The sequence below is a fragment of the Trematomus bernacchii genome, unplaced genomic scaffold, assembly GCF_902827165.1.
Source record: "Trematomus bernacchii unplaced genomic scaffold, fTreBer1.1, whole genome shotgun sequence".
Lineage (NCBI taxonomy): Eukaryota > Metazoa > Chordata > Actinopteri > Perciformes > Nototheniidae > Trematomus > Trematomus bernacchii.
The window spans coordinates 18,085,308-18,107,663 of NW_022987973.1; the positions used below are offsets into that span (position 1 = coordinate 18,085,308).

The 22,356-nt window shown below is 38.5% G+C and overlaps 1 protein-coding gene across 1 annotated transcript in view; it reads right to left on the reverse strand.

Moving 5' to 3' along the window:
• Window positions 1-1,598: 1,598 nt before the first annotated feature.
• Window positions 1,599-22,356, reverse strand: part of luzp2 (leucine zipper protein 2) — a 157,623-nt gene continuing 136,865 nt past the window's right edge. The window contains exons 8-12 of the mRNA XM_034116041.1: window positions 18,842-18,916; window positions 17,592-17,753; window positions 10,282-10,386; window positions 7,493-7,567; window positions 1,599-2,466 (exon numbers count right to left, since the gene is read on the reverse strand). Coding sequence (XP_033971932.1) covers window positions 2,359-2,466; window positions 7,493-7,567; window positions 10,282-10,386; window positions 17,592-17,753; window positions 18,842-18,916 — 525 coding nt within the window. The 3' untranslated portion in view covers window positions 1,599-2,358. The remainder of the gene's footprint in view (window positions 2,467-7,492; window positions 7,568-10,281; window positions 10,387-17,591; window positions 17,754-18,841; window positions 18,917-22,356) is intronic.

Consider the following 22,356-nt stretch of genomic DNA (forward strand, 5'->3'; position numbering starts at 1 on the left):
AGATGGGACAGTAAAGATTTGTGTATGAGGATAGTTTGTGCTGCAGTTTTGTCCTGTTGGCATCTTTACTTAAAACGTTAACAAAGCAAAACGAAGGCACACTGACTGTCATAACTGTGACCCCTAAATAGTAAAGAAATACAAGTTTTATGTTTACAATAGGCCCTTTTTGTATTCAAATAAAGACGCTATTTTCCCACCGACTGATCAGACATTTAAAAGAGGTTTCAGCTAAGCTAGAATTCATAATTCTGAGTTAATATCTTGGAAAATACAACATGTCCCAAAGCTTTGAGCAGAAGGCAGGGAAATGAATATGGCTTACAGAACCCACACCGTTCCTTTGATCAAATCCCAAGCTTGTTTACTTCATAGCGAGCTCTCCATCTTTCCTCTCACCCACTGCTCCGGTCACCGGCAGCTCGGAGGTTTAATGGCAGCATTTGCAAGGTCTGCCTTCCGTCTCCAAATCCTGGCGACAGGCCCTTTTGTTTGCTCTCAGCAAGACGTAGAGCAGACCTGGAGGAGGTTTCTCAATCTTGCAAAAAAAGATGGATTACAGGCCTTAAAATAGAGCTGTGCACCTGTCTCCTAACATTTTCCAGCCTGGACCCTCGTGGATGCAGTGACCGCGGCAAATGTCACACGATGGGGTTGCTGTGACCACAAAGCTGATTAAAAAGCTGGTTGCTTTCACAAACAAATATAGACGCTAAACATATCGGAGTGATGTAAATGATGTTTTAAAATGGTGACAATGACATTGTAGAGATGAGTGGTACTGTATGGTGAAATAGACAATAGAAAGTAAGGGACTGGCTGTGGCTTTAAAAACATCTTTTTTTATGCTTCAATGCTATTTCTTTTCTTAATTCCAATACTTTCTTTGTGCAAATTTGACCGCAGAGCCGTTTTTAATTCCTTGTTTATTCACCTTTGTTTATTGTGTGACTGCTGTGTGAGTGACTGATCTCATATCCCCCTGTGGACGCCCCTATTTCTGTTTCTTTCAGTTTGTTTTCTTTATCCTCCTGCCAGACATTCACAGAGTAAAGTCATTCAGACCCACCATAAGCCCAAAGGATTTGATCGTTTGAAACCATTTTAACTTACCTGCCTCACAGGCATAATTTGCATCCAATTTGCATTGACTTTATAGGCAACAGGCCACCTCTAAAACCTGCTTTGTGCTAGTTCTGAACACACCCTTAGCGTCATATTTATCATCATGATCCCATTATGAGCTCCCAAAATGATCTTCTACTACAGCTTGTGTTTGAAGATTTGCAGTCATGGGTGAGCAGAAGTAATTAGTTAGAGGAGGCCTGGTTTGCGTTTTGGACAATAAAGGTCATAGTGGGACCTTCCTCATTCGTATCAGATAATTATTCAAAGTACATTTTTTTTATTATGTAATGAATAATTTAGTATTAGTACTTTATTTTTGGGAAAATACTCATTTACTCTGACCTCAGGCATGTCAGTGCCGCCTCTTCTAGTAGTGTTTGACGTGTAATTGATATTCACAAGACGCAAATCCTAATTGCTCTTTGCACCGTGCAGGTTTTGCCTCCGTAGATCACAAACATACTCACTCATTTCTTTCCCACGAATAACCGTTTATTCTTCACACATTTACTGAAAATTACAGTTTATTGAAAGGACACAGAAAGGTCAGATAACACAGATACATGTAGCTAGGAGTTACTACTCAGTGCATGGCACATTCTCAGGGAGACGACCCATTGTGAGTCTTTGGCTCTTCGCCTCTGGAGTGTTGGAGGCAGAAAGAGCGCTGAAATATTAAACGTTGAGCAGTTGGCCAGCCAACTGGAGCCTCTATATTTCAAAATGTGGAGGAGTAAATTAACCTTTTTACAATGAGTGACAAACAATAGTCTAAGTTGGGTAGTAGTAGTAGTAATAATAGTAATAGTAGAAGTATTTTTTAATTGTCAATTGATATACTTATCACAGGATACAGTGTCAGACCTCACCAGTGCAAAGGGATTTTTTCTATAAAGATCACACATTTAGAAAGCAGTGTCCTCACTCAGAATAAAACTAAAAAAAGGAAACAACAAATAAACAATCATAAAACAAGTTACCAGTGCCATTGCTACCTTTTAAAAAAAGAATTTCTAGAATGCATGCCATTTTACTATGGAGGTTTGCAGATGACAGTTTGAAATCCAGTGTCTCAGCTTTTGCAAACAATGCTGATATGTGTGTCTGTGTGTGTTTGTGTGTGTGTGTGTGGGCGCACGGATGTTTTTGTGTGAGTGCGCAAGTGTGTGCTCTTAGAAAGATCCTTCAGGCAATGCAGGAGCTCTGCATTTTGGATGATATGCCGTCCGCTCAGTCGTATTCATGTGGCTTTGTCTTTTTGCTGCTGCCTCCCTCTGCATCCTCGCTGGCGTCTGAGAGCTTTGTGGTGGATTTTACAGTCTGCGCCTGGCTCCTCTGCTGTTAGGTTCAAAAGATAAAGATTCTTAATGAGACTGCACAATAATATTCAACAGCATGCGCGGTGGTCTGTAATCTGAGAATGAAATGCCTCTTAATATATCTATGGGATGCAAAGGAGGTTATTTAAAGATAATATTCATGGTTACTGCTGGGCATCTTAAACAGACTTCAGTCCTGCTTCTGAACACACAACTGCTGTCCTATTTTAGGAGCTCCATACTTCATTTGGTTCAGCTAAATGCTAGCTTTTGAGAGGCTGAATGCTAGTGTGGTCTGAACCTCCCCATCCTCACCATTCAGACTGAAGGCAACATTCAAAATAGTGTCATTGGCAGTTTGGTCCTCTCCAGCTGAACAGGCATTTTTAGACAATAAACGTATAAACACACTGTGAAGGGTTACATTTCTAAGAGAAAACACTGGTAGCCACACCCTAAAGCATAATCTGCTTTATCATAAATAGGACGATAATTTACTAAATTATCATCACACTGAAAAGAAGAATTGAAACTAACCATTGAAACTATAAACAGTTCAGGAAGTGGTGATACATCAAGTGAGAAATAGGATTTCTTTGTCATATTTTTCTATAAAATGTGAATTTCGGTTCCCCTGTCATGGCTGTTAGAGGACATGCAAGGTTACCGCTGGCTTAACCTTCAGTTTTATCTGAAAAAAGCCCATGTCCCAAATTCTGAAATCGTATTTTGTGTGACGGGGGTGAACATGCTGTGGCGTACGCGGCCACATCATTCTTTTTGACTGATACCTAGGTCGCAATACTTAATATATTCTTGACAACCCTTTATCATACTCTGTTTTAAAATGCTGATTTTGAATGTTGTATTGTTTGTGGCGGGGGAAGCACCTACAGCTGTTTTATATTCCAGCTGTTGAGAAAATGAGTTGCACTTGGAATAAATGCATTAACTACCTGGTGGGATGGAAACCAGCAGATCCAAGGTTTTGAAGACAAACTGTAAATGTTTAAAGCCGAGTGGCACATTGTGACACAGAGCAGTTAAGTGTGTGTTTGGAGGATGTGTGTTCATGTTATCACAAATTCCCACTAACATTTTAAGGCAATATTATTGGGATGCAATGTTTTTTAACAGAGTGCTATTTTATTTGGTATTTTTAATAATTAAGTTTCAGCAATGACATTTTTAAGCACTGCACACAGCTTTAGAAAATCAATTCCCCAAGCAAAGCATCTGTTTAGTGTTTACCAATGTCACTTTGGAGAATGCCTTCAGGCTTACTGGCTGCAATATTGAGTTACACATCAGTCTGCATTGCAGAGGGTTATAGCTCCAACACCTGGCTCCAAGCATTTACAATTGGAATCCTTTCAGGACCGCTTTATAGTAAACTCTGAATTCCACCATACTATATCAATTATATAATAATACATTATCAAGTAGTAGATTTATTTTAGTATGTACCATCATTTGGTGACTAAGTACTCGATGACTCTCATTTCTATCCGCAGGCAAATGATTTCTCACTCTTGTGGCTTCTTTCCAACCTCAGTTGCCGCCCTCTTTGATGCGAGTTAGGGGTTTTCCTTTTTATGTGTGTGTCTTTATCACCAGCTGAAACTCCCCTAATGATATCCAAAAGTTTTTGTTTGAGAGTGGAGTTTTTAATATACTTGCAACAACTTTGTAAGTAGAAGCAGTACCACAGAATGTCGACCGTCAAGCTTTCTAATTATTCTTTACTTTAATCTCAATAGATAGATAGTATTTATTTTGCTGTTTTAGGCTTTCTTTTCATTGGATTGAAAGATAACTTTTGATATATATATTTTTAAGACTATGTTAAGACGATATGAATATATAAACACTTTTGAAAAAGTAAGCTACCCTCTTCTTTGCCCTGTTTTATTTTGGGTGTCAGTGATATTGCAGGCCAACAACTAATTATCTAAGTGTCTGTGCCACAGATGGTGTGTTTGTATTTATTGGTATATACTAGAAGCCAAAACAAATTCAACACATTTCTTATTGGTATTCTTGGATATTGAGCCCAGCTTTTTGTAAAATCCCAAAACACATAATTGTTGAGAACCCTGCATCAAGAGCTGACAGATGTCTTAATTTGAATGATTAATTGATGATTTTGAACAAGTACATCAAGCTCAGATGCATTCTTCTGTTGCTTTTTCCTACATTTACCCTTTCTGATTTGTGATTTTTCAGCTTACACCTTTAAAATAGAAAAAAAACTGATTTAGAATAGGGCGAAACAAACAACGCTTGCTCCACTGTGCTCCAGGGATATGCTCTGTTGTTAAGTATGCCAGGTTTTTTGCTGAAGTGTTATGCAGTTATGTTTTTGACTTCAGAAAAAACTGAAATAAAACTTTACTCTCAATGAATCTTAATCACGGAGTCGAGCAGATACACATAATGTGCCTTTAACACTGTATATTTACAGGCCTGAACAATGTTATTTTCCTCCGTGTTGTTGACATTTGAGCTAATCTGGCTAGAGGTCCTGTGTGGGCTTGTGCTGTTGGACTGTCAGCCTGTCGATGTTCAGGCCACATCGATGAGCCTCTCTGTCTGATCACTCTGCCAGGGGAGCCTCAGTGAATAGGCGAGAGATTATTGTACAATATGTTGCAGCTAAAAAGTGCCGATGTTGCTCTGTTGTTATTTAAACCATTCATTGTGTTGTACAAAAACACAACAGGTGCAAGACTACACAAATAGCCTTTTCTTCCAAAAGCAACATAAGGAGAGATGCCTCGCAGGGTCTCACACTCAGGAATCGAACACATAATGAAGGTGGAGTAGTGACAGGAATAGAAGGCACTTTAATGCAGATTGATCCACAGAGACCTGAATGCAAATCATTACTAATCAGATTGTTTACTACACCATAAATGATGAGTGCTGTGCATGAGGGATGCCGACCGACAGCAGAGAAAGAGAGACGATTGTTGGTTCACTGCTGAAACACAACGGGAAGATTTACCAATTATTGAGATAAAAAAAGATTTCGCAAGATTTGCATAGATGTCTGAAATGGGATTTGCTGAACTGAGACGTTTCAAGTTATCTCTCTTGTTCGTCAACTTTGCAACTGCTCCTAAAATATTAATCAAATAGAAGTCAAAATTAATTAAAACATTGGAAATCACAGAAATCATCTTTTGTGTTTAATACAAAAACACAATTTCATCTACAATGTTAATTGTTTAAGAAATGTCAATCATTATTATGTGTTTTGTTCCATCTTGCATCCTGTGTTGACGCAGAGCAGCATAAATGCCTCTGGAATAAACTGCCTTTGACTCAATTTGTTGAAAATGATAGTACATTGTCTTAATTCTAAACATAATACAATTATCTTGTATCATTATTTGTTTTATTACATAAAAAAACTCCCAGGCTTGTGCCTGGGAGTTTTTTTATGTAATTTGACAAACAAGTCAAATTACTTTATTATTAATTTGACAAACAAGTCAAATCTGCCCACTTGTCGAGATCTCATTTGGAATATTCTAATATTCTTGAACGAATAGTGTGAGCGTCTAAAAATGGATCGCTGCCACTTGGAATGCAAGGCGGTTGCTCAGTTACACAGTATTGCACTGCATTGAAATGAGATTCATTGTTTTGTTGCACCATCTGGCAGCGCCAAACAGGTGTGACTCAATTCAATAATTTGATGAGGGAGGCAGTTATGCATAGGCTTTGGCAACGCATTGAATATCACATATTATAGGTGACAGTGGCACACTGGATATAAGGTTTTATTAGATTGGTTGCCTTTTATTTAGAGACTTTCCTTCTGCGTTGCATGTCACACTGTGTCCCCTGCTGTGCTTTGTCTCACGTGCATGCTGAGTTTTACATTACAGTTAATTGTGAGTCTCTGTGTGTATTCACACTGGGATGGTCACATCTATTTTTCTTTCCATAAAGTCCTTTAAAACATGATTGTCGTACTCCTTCTTTTTCACATTTTAATTATGAGATTGTAGTGAAATGGAATTTATTTTTAAGTAGCTATAAAAAGCTCTCTTGCTGTCAAGAATCAAGAAACAAAACAATTAATGACTTAAAGGTGGGGTAGGTAAGTTTGAGAAACCGGCTCGAGATACACTTTTTGTTATATTCCATGGAATGCTCTTAACATCCCGATAGCAATGAATATCTTAAGTGCTTTGTCAAAAAATCCATACAAAAATATCATCTGTGGAAGCCGTAATACTGTAAAAAGCACGACCAATCATTTTAGCCGGCCCGGCTAAAATAACTGGATGGCCTACCTGCCTGTCAGCCTTCCATCTGTGCACAAACTTATCTTGTGCCCTCATTGGTCATGTGCGCGTTCGTGTGTGTTGGAGGAGGGGCTCTGTAAGGAAGTGGCAGATTTTTTCCGGTTGTGTATTTTCAAATTCTAGCGATCTCGAGCCGGTTTCTCCAAAATTACCTACCCCACCTTTAACCCAGTAACAATGATTTCCTTGTGTATATTTATCTGTCCAAAAAGATTAAAAAAACATACATGAACCACAAAGATGCCCTGGCCGACGTGTTCCTTCATTATCATGAATACACACACACTGTAGTTTATCTTCAGTCATAAACGATGCCTTAATTAATCCAAGGCTTGATATAGACCACCAATACATTCCTAATTTACGCCTGTTGGGGTAGAGTTGGCAAAAAACTGCAATTCCCAATTGTTTTAAGAAATATCTAGGCATTTTAAAAGATTTTATTTGTGAAACTGTTTGTTAATATTCACATTTTAATTGGGAATAAGTGTCAGACATGGTAGGCAAGCAGAAATGTCTGGACTACATTGTGGATTTTGGTATTTTAAGGGATTTCCTGACAATTAATACAAATCTATAGGTAATATTAGATTTAGCAAGTATGGCATTTCCCATTATAAACTGATATATCTTTCATGTGGAGCAAAAAAGACCAATAATTCACAACAGCAACAAGTAAACTTTGAAATGTCTGCATCTATTATGATCTAATCTGACCGCGCTCACCTGCTGTGGCTCTGGTAGCTTTTTACTATCTGGAGCTGATTCCTTCGTCTGATTCTGAAGGCAGTCGCCCCCGGTCTATAGGAGTAGAAAGAACATATTCAGTGCAGTGTAGAGAGTACATGCTGTTTGTATTCAGTAACACAATATGAACAGACCTTTATATGGGACATTCAAATCCCCCTTTTTATGTTCACTAGAAAGCAATCAGGAGTCTTATTGACTTCTTCTCAAAACCATTCAATAATCCAAATATGTTTCACACTGTATTGACAGTGATTTATTATTATTTATTCTACTACAGTTTACTAGTGATTCAACTGGTAATCATTTACTAATTAGTCAATCAACAGTTATTCAATCAACAACCAAATTGTATGAAGCAATGAATCATTCAAATGAGTAATTATAAATTAGAAAACCAATGCCTGATATTTGTTGGTGGTTTCATAAAGATCTGCTGCTCTCCTCTTTTCTTTTCTCACCTTACTATGGAAAACTGATTTTAGACTGTTGGTTGAAAAAAAAAAATAAGCAATTTCAAGATGTCACCTCTGGCTCACAAAACCTCAAACAGACCTTTTTTGCACTTATGACGTAAAAACAATCAATCTTGAAATGATCAATAAAGAAAATAATGATACGCTGCATACCTACAGGATGTGTTATTGTTGATCTGTTACAAAGTTGCACAAGTCGCTAAAAGCATCGTCAATCATTCCCCCGCTTCAATACACTTGCCAATTTGCCAGCAAGGTAATAGCTTTGCTTTCATGTAACATTGCTGCCAATTATTATGGCTAAAACAAAGCTTTGCACAGATTGAACACTAAATGTGGACATTACAAAATACATGAAATGCTTCTTTATAAAATAATAAGGTCAATTATGAATTACTTGCTTGAAGGACCTGCTGTATAGAAGAACATTTGGATGCATAAAACCAAATAAGTTTGATTTGAAATATAGATTTCAAACAGTTAGGTGTGACATCTTTCTACTGTATGACAAGCAAATCATTTGACAGCCGCAAACGTATCACATTCCATTTTCAAACTGAAACACAGGCCGTACGCTACACGCTCACACAAACTGTCTCTTGTCATTTCCTCCCGTCCTACAGGGGGGGAGGACAGCGGGAGACGTAGCGGTGCTCACGAGCGGACACCATATCTGAGTGTCTGTTTCAAACATGTCTCCTCTTATCTGTATCAAAATGTTTCTCCCTCTCGCTGTGGGATATTTTTCCACCCTGCCTAAATTATATAAGCAAATATGGGACACTGCTGAACATTGTTCTTGGCACAATGTCATTAAAGAACAATCTCTTTGACACGGTTTTCACAGAGGGTAATATCCTCTCTGGGTGGCATCCGTCCGTGCTCCCCTGTCTTCAGTGGTCTTTCAACTTTGATCTGTAATAGTTTTTGATAGTTGTAAAAATCATTAGGCTTCCCCATCAGAGATACACATTCAGAGCTGTCCTCAAAACTGAATCGTAGAGAGGCAAGTCTGTGACCATTAAAGCACCTCCAAAAGAATCTGAACATTAGAGGTCAGTTTCTCCTTCTATCTTCCCTCCCTCAGTACCAGCGTTCAGAGTGCTGTACCAACAATGCACTCAATGAAGATCCTCAGTGTAAAACACAGTGTCTGTTTGCACTGGGCAAGTTGAGCTGTAAGTGAAAAGCTCTTTGAAGTTGGGTTGAGAGTGAAAATAGTATCTTCACTGAAACGACAGTTCTCTTTCAGCGCAGTTAATGAGTTGCTGAAATCTTCCCTAAGTGAGATTTAAGGCTCTAAGAAACAATGATGTGGAATAATCCATTGTGGCATTTTGTAGATGAATGAATCATCGAAAAAACAAAAATATCCTGAGATTTGAGAAGCAGAAACTCGAGCATGGTGCTAATTGATTTAATCAAGTTACAGATCATTAATTTTACCAATTTTCTGCTGATTGACAACTCATTCATCATTTCAGCTGTGAAGTGTATAATTATTTCCTGCGGCGAACGCAAGGCTCCATGCGCTGTAAAAAAAAAAAAGAGATATTTTCATTCCTCTTAATTTTAGCTTTCACAAAGAAAAAATATGCTCTCGTGAGGTTGCATAAACTAAGCAGTGTTTTAAACGCTTGTGACCAGGGCAGGTCACAACTAATTACCATCACATTATTTTTATTATCATAAAAGACGTAGCAGAGAGGCTGGGTTAGAACTAGGCGCTGCAAGAAACATTCAACCTTCGTACTTCGTACTGGCCGCCATTTGCCAATAATATTTGACGATAAATCAATCAACCATTTAGTTTCTATAATCTGGAATACACTCAAAAATGGCCATCACAGTAGACACGTGTCAAACCAATTTTCCAATACCTGAAAGATATTTAATTAAATATGAAATCAAATGTTGCAAATATAAGCATTAAAGCACAATTGTCAAAAAATAGTTTATGATATTTTCTGTTTCGATAATTGTTACCATACCTGTTTATGGTCAATATTGTAATATAATAGTACAGTATAATCATTTGAAGTGATTTAACTCAAGTGTAAAAGTTGAACTTGATGATATTGACTGAAGAATGACGGAAGAATACTTAAACGTTTAGAATGTTTTGCATCAAGTTTTAGAACGAATGGACCTACTGTAGACCCTCAGAGCAGAAGAGGCTTGTCTGATTTCAGATGAGGGGCTTGAGCATGGATTCAGTGAACAGATGAACTTCATGGACACAAGCCCCCAGGTAACATATGCCATTATAGTTTAATTACTCTAAAGACTCACCTTTTCCATCTGGCAGTCCTTAACTCCGCCACTCTCTCTCCTCATTACTTCCATGTTCATGGGTGATTTACTGGCTGTGACAATTCTCTGAACTTTAGAGATATCCTGTTGGCAAAAAAAAGACAACATTACAATTTAGGGTTACAAATAAAATGTGTAAATGGCGTGTTAATGCAGCTGAAGCAATGGGGTTCTTTGAATGTAAACAGTTCTGACTCAAAGGTTCACAACAGCTTAATTTATACTTGTTCATTTATATTAATTCAGCTTATTTATGAGTAGTGAATAAATCATTGTTGGTGTGACTATTTCCCAACAAGCAGCAGAAAGGGCAAAAAACTGCATAATGACAAACTAAAACATAATTACTGAAATATTAAGGAGGTGATTCTAGTCTGGTTATTTCAATCATTACATATCCAATGACGGGGAGACTGACAAGGGACTAAATAAATTACTAAAAGTCATCACGCTGACAGGAAACTGCCTTTAGCTTTGATGAACAGCAGTGTTAGCGTTAGTTTTTGACTTCTGGGAATTGCATTTCCCTTAAAAAACAAAGTGGTGTTAATATGAGGAGAATATCTGCTTAAAGAAACCTGTTAAGTATCACTAACATGTGTTGGCCACAAAGCTCATTTGGTGCAATATAACTATATCCAATGGGAAAGTCCTATTGTATTTTGTCTAGCAACCACTTTAAGATGCTAACTTCCGTCAGCAGCATTATGTACTGTAAACACAACTGTTGGAAATGTTCATGAGCTTGGTTGAAGGGTATATTATTCTTTGGAGCAGATCCAAACTACAGGGTGTAAAAACACATTATTTTTCACTTTTGTTTAAAAAAACAGATAGGACAGTTGGCTTTGGCGCATCTCTCCGAGTGCCCTCTTAGTTTTGTTATGAAATTACATGTAGTTGTTATGTCCCCCATGTTGGACCTTCAAACCAGCATGCGATTGATGCCTGTACTGCGTGTGAAAAGTAAGCATAATCCTGGGAGGTAGATTTGAGCATTACAGCTGTGAGAGCTTCACATGATGGACAGTGATGTTACAGTGAAGTGACCCGGTGCAAAAACAGCCAAAGCAATTTCAAGATTGCAGAAGGAAAACAAGATGGACAGCCAGAGATGAAAAGCTTCTCTCTGGAGAATATAGAGCAATCTATAGCTCTACAGAAGGAAATGATGACTTTTGTGAGGTTGATGTGCTTTGAATCGGTGGTGAAAGAAACGCTCTATGCGTATAAAGACAAAAAAAGTTAAAAAAAGGAAGTAAAAACTGATTTCAGAAGTGTTACATGGCAGGGTTGAGAGAAAATTATTTTTTATTTCATACCATAATCCATCATTAAAATAATGATGATTGATCCTTTAGCAGGCTTCATTGCAGAGACCATGTTGTGGTTTGTCAAAGTGAACTTTTAGCATGGCTTGAGATCAAATTCGTAGCCTGTTTTGCATCACACTGTTAAACCCCAGCAGGATCATGTTGTCATTTATAACTTATATTTATAAGAAAATATTTCAAACCGCATTCTTTTAACATACATACAGTATCTACCTTCTAAATGTTGACAGCAGCAGAGTGACTCAGCAAGTTGTTGAGTTGTTATCCTATACAGTAGTCAAAGCTTCATGGCACCATTGAGTGTGGCAGTGCTAAAATGAATGTATGATAGAGATGTATCAAAACTAAGTATCCACAGATAGCAAGTGCCAAAAAAGTTAGCGGATAATCTTTGCCTTCAGGCTCCCTGGCAGTGTAGTGTGGAGAAGACTGATGTCAATATCTTGATTTTGTGAAAAATGTTTTCTACTTAGAGGCCCAAGTACAGCAAGGGCCTTCAGTTTGACCCTCCTGCATAAGGAATAGATAGATAGATAGATAGATAGATAGTACTTTATTGATCCCAAATTGGGAAATTGTTGTTGTTACAGCAGCATAAAAGGCATTTTGCAATAAAACAAAACTACAAAATATACAAGAATAGAAAGAAAAATAAAATAAAATATAAAATATAAAATATACATGTCGAAATAGAAAATATACATGCAGATATTATATATATATATACAAATATATATATATATATTCAAAATATATGGAATATGGAATATGGAGTATACATATTGAACAGATTATAGAGTAAAATGTACAACGTGGTTTTATTTCAAGAGAAACTATGGAGCAGAGAGTTCTCTTCCAGCCAGAGGTGATTTATTGTACAGTATTATTGCAGTGGGCAGGAATGTTTTTCCAGTATCTGTCCTTGTGACAGGGGAGCTGCAGCAGTCTGTTGGAGAAGGAGCTCCGTTGACTGTCCAGCTGCAGGTGGAGAGGATGGGTGGGGTTATCCATGATGGACAACAGCCTGTTCAGTGTCCTCCTCTCCACCACAGCTTCAAAGGGGTCCTTGATGCCGATGACTGACCCAGAATATTGACATTATTTAGTGTTGACCAAAGTTCTCACCCACAGTAGCAAACTTGTTACTACTACAGAAACAAGCCAATCCAAAAGTAAGATACTTGTATTTGGTACAATCTATCCATGCTAAATATACTGCTGATCCATAGGCCAGTGACTTACACAGGCGTTGAGACTACAATTCAGCAGGAAAGGGCATCCCTGTCATGTATTCTGTAATATGCCAACATTTACAAGCAGTGCAGAAAATGTACGGCGTGGATATTATTTATTTAGCCTGTTCCCAGACACAATTTTGAATAATTCAGCAGTAATATTCACACAAATAAATATAATAAATCATGCTTGGATTAGATCGTTTTTGTGCTAAAGTATACAGCAATTTAGTTAGTTAGCAACAAACAGTAGAATATGAACTACATTTTTTACAGCAAAACAAATAAAAATTCTCTCCGTCTGCACCAGGCTGCTACATAGTACCTTACCTAACTGGGTCAAAAGTGGTCTCTTGTGAGATGAAGCAATGGTTTCAGGCAATTGTAACCTGTCACTGTCATATCCCATTCTAACTTTGTCAACTGAAATAACATATGGCTTTACTTGTGAAAGTGTCCACTTTGGAGTGAACACTTGATGCATTATATCCTGACTTTTGACAGCATACGTCAGATCGAGGAAACATTTTCCAGTACAGCAATGGAAGAGGGAGGGCATTTAACAAGCTGTTCTGTCTGCAAAAGCCAAGTGTTTCTACAGTAAAAACTTAAAAAGGAGCTTAAACTGTGAACATTAATAATCATGGAATGTCTGTTTAATTGTAGACTACTTTTGTAAAGTAAAAATAGTTTAACGAAAAAGAGCTTGATTAGAAAAAATGACTTCTTAGTAAGCATTTTGACATGCATGATGCAAATGTAATTCTACCATTCAAATTCAGCCGATAACTATCTTCTCCGTCAGCCCTCTACTATCTCCTCCCTTCGTGGAAGAGATGAATATCCCGTTGATTTATAAAGACTAGAAAACAATCATAAAAGTAAATATTAAGTGCTGAGGGCAAATAAATTCCTGATCTCTCCTCCAGCTTAGTAATGTGAGCATCTAAGACATCATCTCCCATTACTTTGATGAAAATTGCATGCTATCGGACCACAAGGCTTGGCCCTCTCCCCGAAACTCTTAAATATGAAGTAACTTCTACTCCAATCTTGCTGATCTCTGCATCCTCACACTAATGAATCTTTCACCAGCGAGAAGAGCTGTGTGTGTGTGTGTGTGTGTGTGTGTGTGTGTGTGTGTGTGTGTGTGTGTGTGTGTGTGTGTGTGTGTGTGTGTGTGTGTGTGTGTGTGTGTGTGTGTGTGTGTGTGTGTGTGTGTGTGTGTGTGTGTGAGGGACAAGGCCTGGGAGAGTCTTATCTGTGGCTTCTACCAGAGCTTAAGCTCCATTATGTAAACGCTAACTACGAGCGTGAAGCTCAAAGTGGTGTCAGTGAGTGCTTGAGCAAACATCCCTGCACTTATCCACTTTGGATTTCAAAAACACAAAGCGGAATTCAACTCAAAGTGTTCTCATGAAACTAAAATGTATGTTTTATCATCCAGTTACTGAATAAATGCTTTCTCCATATGTTAAACGCCTTAGGGGAATTGATTTTTCGCGTTTTTCATTGTCGGTAGAGCGATAATACCCTGCTGTGCGCAGAATTATTGCCTTTTGATCATCAACAATATTAGCATATGATTAGCCATGCATTTTCAGAAAAGTATAGCATGTCTCACTAAATGCGTTCATTTACAATCCACTTATACTAATATGTCTTGTCCAAACCTACACAAAAGAAACTAGGAAACAAGGATAGAATAATAAAACTACTGAGTGTTTGATACTGTTAATGAGCATTATAACACCACGTGGTCATCAGAGACCCATGTTCCTGACATTTGCCTTTCTGTCAGTGAATTGTTTCCTAACTTCTTAGCTGCAGGTGATTTGGCTCGTTTATGCACAGTAAGTGCTATTGTCTGCTGTTTTTAACTACTTCATTTGAGATACATTTGGCAGTGATTACAATTTGCTTTGACCCACCTCTACTTGCACAGGCAAAGTGGACAGATGGAACACCCCGGCAATCTTTGCAGCGGGGGTGTGCTCAGATTGATCAGACAGCCCGTCAAAGTGTACAGCGGCTACAGGAGTTAATGGAGCTAGCAACAGCTCACAAGTGAAGTGCTGCTATTGGTATGCTAATAAAGTAGGAAGCATAAACCTCATTAGCATAAGCAAATCAACCCACACCTACCTTGAGTTTCCTTTACTTCTTATATCCTGAGATGCCTATTGTGTCCATGTGCTTGCATTTATTTAGCTCCCACTAATGAAAGGAAGATGACAGGGAATACACTTTTGGTATAATGGGATTATGTGTTTTGTTTTTGGCAACTCCTACCAGATTTCCAATGTGGACAGAAAGTGTCAATTACAGAATATTGCACTGTATGAAGGCACAGCAGAGGGACAGCGGTGACAGTGGTGCTACTGCTGCACGATAAGAAATGAAGAAAACAAAATAAAAATCCTCTAAGGCATGTCAAATCTCTTAGGCACCCTTGAAAAAGACGCAGGGTAAATTGTCACTGCCTTGCTGAGAGAAAAGCCTGTTAAAGACAGAATTGCTCACCAGGATCATGGCAGATAAGGCGCTGTGGTGCTGCGGCTGACTTGATGATTTCTAAGTGACTGCAGTGACTGCTTTGCAGGAACCAACTCAATCTCTGATTAAGGATGACATGAATGCTTGGTAGACGGACAAATAACCACAGGTTCTACGAGGGACATTTTGAAGAAGCAAAAATGATGTGTATAACGGCTCCATTTCGGTGTATAGATCTATAGAATAAAACAGGTTTGTTTATAACACTGTTACATGTTTTTGAAATGTTGACATGAAGTGTTTGTAGAATAAAAACATGTGGACTGGGAAAAATCTTGACACTTGAAAGGAGTCCTAACAACTAGCAACACAAAAGATAATATCTTCACTGAAATGGATTAAATCCTGAGCCTGTTGTTTAATCTACTGTGACCTTGACTGTGAGAATATCCCAAACAAAGCCTGTTTCTTAGTGACTTAATCGTATCTTAGCGAACAGACTTTAAATCTAAAATATGAAACTCTACAACCCTGTCTCCTCAAAATGACGTAATGTGGGAGAAAATACGTTTGTAACTAAACGTAATTGAGAATGCAGTTTAGTTCTGTGGGAACGTAATTTTGAGGAGACAGGGTTGAACTCTAACAACACGTTCAAATAATTAGGCTCGTAAACTACAGCACCATATTAACAAAATACTAATATTTAAATTACTGCTTGATTTAGACATGTTATTATTCTGAACAACCTCCAGAACTGTGTTTGCCTAACCTGTATATTTGGTAGTAATTATTTCCCGGGCTATTTCTCTCTGGAGAGTGATGGCATCAGATTGACAAATAGCCACTTATACACACACAAATGGCTATCACTTAAATTCATGTCTCATACAGTGCATTATGTGCTGTGATGTGTGGTGAGGTGAAAATGTTGGCACCGAGTTATATTCCATGATGTCACAAGGCTGGGACATCATGGAGTTACAGTGTGAAATGAATTTTAATTTGAAAGTGTTTACACAAAGAGGAGCAGAAAACAGCTGCCACCTGCTTTATCTTATCTGAAGAGTCTGAAGGAAATTATACTCCGCCATTACAGAGGCAAATCCTTAATCCTGCTTGCATTGCATTTTCAATGAACGCACTTATCTTATTTTCCTAAAGCATTGTAACTGCTGTGTTTAAACTGGGGTCACTAACAGTCAAACTGACCAGATATTGTGACACAACTTCAGGCTTTTTCATTGAAGAGAACCACAGGTGTAATTAATAACATTATTGAGTGCCACACTCCATTTAGCTCTACCTGTTTCAGGGCACTACTGATTCATTCTGGCTGTGTTTCTGACACTTCAATGGAATACAGTCAATGTTAATGGTAATCGGTGCACCTGAGTTTGCCTGCCGTTACAAGTCAAAATGTCGTCTGTGAAAATGGACCATTGGTCGTGTTGCTGGTCATTTCAATGGGCTGTGGAAATGCTTTTTGCCTTCAGCCTGCAATGTTTATTCATGGTTACAGTGAATGAGGCTGCCTTGCAAATGCAATCGACCATGATTACCACAATGACCTGAATCCACGCTACTAAATGTGTTGCTTAGACTTTTTCTGATTTCATCTACAGTACACTAAATGTTCACTCGGATACAGCATAGTTAATTCAATAATACTGGAGTTTAACAAGTTTAAAATGTAATGTAAGACTTTTAAACAATCTTAAGTTCAAGATAAATGTTTCCAAAAATAGTAGACTAGGTCAGGCGTGTATTTGTGGTAAATTAGATCTCAAAAAGTGATAAAAGATGTAATTATTGAAGTTCAAGCAGTCATAGTAAAATTACAAACATTTGAAGTGATATTTTTCATAAATGTTTTTATGGCTTATTGTGCAGCCCAAGTGTTAAATATATGTGCTTTCAGTGGCTATAAAGCTTTTTTAAAAAAGAAAACATGTAAGATATGGCAACCAAAAGGAATAAGAATATAGTTGATCATGACCTATTTAAAGCCTATTACTTCATCATTAACACTTGAATGAATGCAAGATATAAATGCTTCTCTTGACATCCATGAGCAAGCCCTCATCTACAATAGATATATCTTAGCCCGAGCATACACTTGACGATTCATTACATCTAAAAAATTGTTGGTGTTCTATAAGAACCAAGCCCTTCCTTTGAATAAACATGAAATGAGACGTGAGTGAGTGGAATAGTGAATTACCTTGGCATGTGGCTGCTGAAAGGTGACTCTGGAGCTGTTGATGAGCGATGAGTATCTGAACAGGTGGGAGGGGAGGAATCTGGGGCTGCTGCTGGGCTGGTTGTGCAGGACAGCTGAGAAGCAGATGTGAACTGTGTCCTTCAGCGCCTTCATCTGAGACTCCTGTCCCCAAACAAAATGACACACAAAAGCACATTTCTGAATCCCTCCATGCCTCCTTCCATGCATCCACAAGAGAAATGTACTTAAGCATTAAAGCCATTGGCCATGCTTGAAAGCAGCTTTAGTACAGCTACTGTTGGAGGCATCGTTAGGCAAGGCATGAAGCGTAACTCACTAGAGTTATAAAAGAAGCAATGCTCAAAAGATTATTTCACTTTAAATCAATAATAATAATGGACAGAATGATTGTTTCATCTTTTGTACAAGGGCCTCTGATGTCAGTACACAATAATTGCCTGTTTTGCTAGGCAACACTTTCCTCCCCATGTATTGTTAAGTCATCTAACTTGCCCCCGGAGTCAGTGTGTCAATAACCACATGTATAAACATTATACCTCATAAATGAAAACTGCCGCATTCTTTGAAACCTGCTGAAGCTAATCATCTGGAAAATATATTCTCCTTAATGAGACACATGGTTAACAATCATCCTCAAACTGCACTCCCTAGAACAGGTTAACACAAACTAACATTACTTAACATACTTTATTCATTAAATAATTCAAAAGCTATTTTATTATTTATTCGGTGTTTGACATCGCAGGGTTTAAATGGGTCAAATGAGAGGGACAAGATGAGTTTAAAGTTACACAGACTATAACACCCCTTACCAACCAACTATGTACAATATGTGCTATGTGTGCAATATATATATATGCCGTTATAACTGTGTAATATATACCTGGCTGATCAATCCTAAGAACTGTTACAGGATGTGTATTTTGTGAATTGTGTAACTTTTTATTTTATTCTATTTTGTATTATATTATAACCTTTTTTTTAACTTTAATACTTTTGTATGCATGCTTCTTCGTAACATTAATCTGTCTTTGGCTCTTTTTCTGCTGTAACAACGTACATTTCCCTTCTGTGGGACTAATACAGGTATTCTGATTCTGAACCTACGTATGATGGGGCATCATAATGTATCTCCCACACATATACAGGCTTATGTGTTGTGTGGACTGAACCTAAGTAAACAAATGTTGCATGGGCATAAGACAGCAGGAAATCATCCTTTCTTTCACCTTATCCAGGGCAGTCTTCTCCAGTTCTTCCTTGGCAATGGTTAACTTCTGCTCCAAGTCCATTAGCTGCTGCCCCTGCAGAAAGACATGGCTTTTGAATCAGCTCGACCCTCTTTGTTCTGTGCACACAAAGCATTTTCTCCAGCCCCAGTGAGTCTCCTCAGCACTATCAATAACACAGATCTATAGCACACAGGATTGAGACTCCTGCTTATTACATTGCCGATCATTCCCTTTGTCCTGACTTTTTTTTTTAAATCTGCATAATGACACTTCACACATACACACACATACACACATCGATTGGGTACTGAACCCCATTTACATTATACGCTTTTAAGAACTCAATGATTCCCTTGGGTCTTTACACAAGAGAGCATTGGGATCTCATAAACCTCCATAATCATAGTTGCGTTATATTGATACTTGTGAGTACTGAACTGCTTTATGAATAATACCTCTGATTTATTTCCTGAGAACAGAAAGGTGCAGAATCCAGAGGGATTAAAAAAAATTCATTCAAAGCCACAATTAAAATAAAGATCACATGAGTTCTTTAGAAAGGAAGGTTTAACCCAGACAGTTATAGGAGCAGGCCCCCTGGAACCATCAACGCCCTTTAATGAGCAGATCATTGCTAGAGTTTAATCCCTGAGGTGAACAACACACATACATATTCTCTGCAGTAAATGAGCCAGTATACCCCATATGAGGATCAACAGAGTACCTTCTGATGAGTCTTTCATTATTGATAAACCCATCATCAAGAAGAAAATAAACTCTTTTTGGATCATGTGCATGCCGTCTGTGTACGTAGAACTTGCCTTAGTGATTGACTTTGAGCCACAAACTTTTATTGGGTGCCTTTTACTGCCCTCTCAAAATGAAAAACTGCATGGGCCTACATCCTGAAACGCCCAAGGTCAGTAGGTCAGTTTGTCAGCTTACCCAAGAAACAGCATCCACAATCTTTGGGAAGAAAAAGTGTTTGGAGATTTTTGGAGATGGACAAAGAGGCTGATTGATGGTTTCTGGGGAGTTTTATCGTCGTGTTTGGTACCTCAGCGAATGTTGTGACACAGTGGGGGATCTTGGCATGTTTTCCACGGAATTCATCAAATTTTCTTTCATCTCGGTTTCTACCAGCCAAGCGTACATTTTAATGATGAACATGTCTGTCACTTCTACCACTCAACAGGGGCGGCTGAAATGATGTTTAAGTTTTCTCTGATGGATGAGTCATGCAGTGACAGTCAAGGACAGCGCAACTTTCACCACAATGAGTTTCTCACAGAAGCCCAGGAATCAAATCTTTCTCTTAGAATATTTTTTTTCCAATTTACAGTTTGGAACCATTTTAAAAATTCATTTGTACTGTAGGTGTCGGGCTGCGCTCCGCAGGGAATCTAAAGGTAATATATTTGGAGGAACAGCTCTTTAATCATCACACAAAAGATTGCAAATCATTTCTTTGTGGCAAATGAAAAGCATTCACTGATGATACGTTAGGATTTCTTTCAGCATAATGGGGTACAGTCCAATTCAACAAGACGTGTGACATATTATTGGAGATTTGCCAGTAAAGAGCTGGATAGGATACTATAATAAGATGTTACAATCAGCTGAAAGAACAAACAGCAATTCAAAACGCTTCACTTGGAGCTGCTGCGTAATGTATATATGTGTTTGGTTGTGTAGTACAGCAATGAATAATGATGAGATCAGGTTGCAAACACATTCAGCCAGCTCTTAGCTTGTCTCCAAAGACTGTGTGTTTGTTGTGTAGCATCACAGTAATGCGCCATTACCGTCCATTACACTGAGCATCATCAGCGGAGAGTCCTCTGAGGGCTGTGGGGAACATGGCCACTGACCCAGATATGCTGACTTTCAGGGTTAGTACCTCCAGGTCTAAAGCTCTATATTACTGCACTGAGTCCATTACAGAGGTGACGGGTCAGTGGGTTACTAGCAGACATGGGGTCGTTACTAAAAAAAAGTAATATATTACATATTACATATTACTTTAAAAAAAAGTAATATATTACACTACTTCGTTACTCTCTACATAAAGTAACTCGTTACTTTACTCGTTACTTTACTCGCAGGGCCGGCCCGCCCCTCCCTACAGGCAGATCACGCAGACTGCTAAAGTTTCAAATGTTCTCTTTAGTTCAGTTTCCATTGTCGCATAAGACTGATCCAGATAGCTCTGACTATGGCTGTCCTCTGTCTCCTGCTATCTGTATTTTGCGCAGTATATCTCTGAACATTGCGTTGGTGATTCCACTGTGCAAATGGGCAACATTACCTCTACTATGAAGGATGCTACAAGCCTGTCCATCTCTGCTTTGGTTACCGGTCCTCCAAATTCTAATTTGTGCTGCTTCGGTCGGCGGCGGCGCACTCACAACATCCTCACTCTGGGTTCGGGGGTCCTTAGCTATTAGCTTCACCTTAGCATGTGTTCTTTGCAGGTGTTTGTTGAGGTTTGACGTGGTGTTTGCAGCAGAGTATAACAGCTTCTGGCCTGGACACAGTTTGCACCTCACCGTCACATTCCTGTCTATTCTTCGGACGAACTCAAAATAATGGGCATACCTCCACCCCTCGAAAGTTATCGCTGACTCTGCCATGTTTATGCAGCACTGCACGTGGAGATGTGGACGCGCAAGTCGCGCAGATTACGTACATATAAACCTGCGGCGGAAACCCCTCTTGTCTGTCAGTGTGATTATGACTGATTTTATAAAAGTAACGAAGTAACGCGTGTCGGGGAAATGTTAGTAACTGTAGTGTGATTACTGAATTATAAAAGTAACGCGTTACACTACTCCGTTACCGACAAAAGTAATATTATTACAGTAACGCGTTACTTTGTTGGGTGTAACGCGTTACTTTGTAACGCGTTACTTTGTAACGTGTTACACCCAACTCTGGTTACTAGCCACTGCGAGACGAGGCATGCAACTGCAAACCATCATTTTACTTTTCACTCCTTCGCTTTTCTCGAGAAGAAACAGCTCTGGGGTAAATGTAAAAGTGGTCTGACGGAGTGAAGATGTGAAGGCTTGAATAAGGCTCCTCGGCCAAAAATGTTGTCTTGTAGGGATACGCGGGGGAAGGCACTGTCAGTTCCTCTGAAGTTTTATAATGTTTTGGCTGAGCAAGTGAAGGGGAACCTGCCTGTGTTAATGTTTACAGTTATGTTCTGGGGCTGCATAGTTTGGATTCACTGAGTCGGGACTCTTTTTAAGTTGTCCTTCAAATCTGTGGGCCATTACAAATTATGCACTTTAGAAAACATTCAGAAAACAAAAGGCTGCTTTTCTGTTACTGTGGGTGTAATGTAGTATGCCCTCATTTTTTTTAAACTCGCATTATTGCATTGTGTAAAAACATTGCAGTAGTTTTCTGTTTTATAATTCTTCATCTTTTATGGCGTACCTGTCAGTTTCAAGAAAGACTCAACGATTCCCAAGACAAAAATAATCAGGTTTTGAGGTGTCTTTATT